The sequence below is a fragment of the Lottia gigantea genome (assembly GCF_000327385.1).
Source record: "Lottia gigantea unplaced genomic scaffold LOTGIsca_4, whole genome shotgun sequence".
NCBI classification, from domain to species: Eukaryota; Metazoa; Mollusca; class Gastropoda; family Lottiidae; genus Lottia; species Lottia gigantea.
In genome coordinates this window covers 3,152,825-3,154,085 of record NW_008709379.1, presented here as the reverse complement: position 1 = coordinate 3,154,085, position 1,261 = coordinate 3,152,825, and the positions used below count along the sequence as shown (strand labels likewise).

Here is a 1,261-nt window from a genome sequence, read left to right as displayed (position 1 = left end):
CAACATTATAGTTAGAATCAAGAATGTTGGAGAAACGTGGGATAAATGTTGATAGTGATAGTTAATATCGAATCAGTCAGTTGTGTTTATCACAGTTGGGCTATTAGTAAGTACGATTGGACACCTTAACTATCTATTAAGCCTCAGAATGAATACATATTGTTCGTATGACATATTGAGTTTTAACATGATTTTATTATGGGAGTAGCAAATATTATTCTTTCCATTTCAAGTCTGTACATATTGCTGAAGCTTCAACCTGAAAGTTCTTATTGTCGTCAATAAATCCATTTTCAGGATTAACAAAATTGTTCCAGTCGATGAACCACCGCCATCCCCAGCTCATTTCGCCAGCTTTATAGGTACTTATTGACTCCCATAATAGCGACTTACTACAATCTGTATAGCTAACTAATTTAATGGTATATCTAATAGTACAAAACTTTAAGTTTTCAGATATGTAATTTTTGTTTACGTTCAAATATAGGCCAATATGTAGATCCTTAGCTGCTCTCAAAGTCAGAGAGAGTTTCTCTAAATCATGATTATCCACTGAAAAATGATTTTTCTCGTCTTGTAAACTTTCAAAATCAAATGATGACTTAAACATGATCATCTTAGAAGTATCAAATTGTCCTAACTGTTCCTCAGTTAAATTTAGCCCGTCCTCATTGGCCTTAAATATAGGGAAGAATAGTTCAGGAGTGTTAATATCTCTACTGCAATTATCGGCCAGCAGTGCTTTTGCTTTTGGTAACGTTTCCAATACCTCCACTAATGATTGTAAACTAGACGAATCGGCCAACAATTTGACATAACTTCCAAGGTCCCTCTTTTTTCCCTGTACCACATCTTTATCTTTAAGAAGCTTCGCCCTCTCTCTATCGTCAAGTTCCTGAATTTTCATTATAAAATCTCCCCCTTTCTTTTTAATTTCCTCACATTGTTCTGTAACTTTCTTTTCTACTTTCTCTTTTGAAGTGTTCGTTATCAAATCTAACCGAGATGTTTTAAATTTCAACATTTCTAAGCGGTCATCGTAAGTTTTAACTTTTTCTTGTAACTGTTTCGATACTTCTGTTTGCTCTATTTTCACTGAACCTTTATTTATATCGCACTCTAAATCTAAAAACTCATGACCATTATGTTTGGTAGTAAAACATTTTGAACAAACGGCCTGAAAACACTGGTTACAGTACAACTCTATTGGTTTCTGTTCGTCGTGGTTTGCGCAATAAACTTTACTGGCACTTACTGTTGA

The 1,261-nt window shown here is 34.2% G+C and overlaps 1 protein-coding gene across 1 annotated transcript in view; it reads right to left on the bottom strand.

Moving 5' to 3' along the window:
- Positions 1–214: 214 nt before the first annotated feature.
- The window catches only part of LOTGIDRAFT_153738 (hypothetical protein), a gene marked incomplete at both ends in the record, with an annotated part of 6,327 nt that continues 5,280 nt past the window's right edge, over positions 215–1,261 (bottom strand). Inside the window, one exon of the mRNA XM_009059752.1 lies at positions 215–1,177. Coding sequence (XP_009058000.1) covers positions 215–1,177 — 963 coding nt within the window. The remainder of the gene's footprint in view (positions 1,178–1,261) is intronic.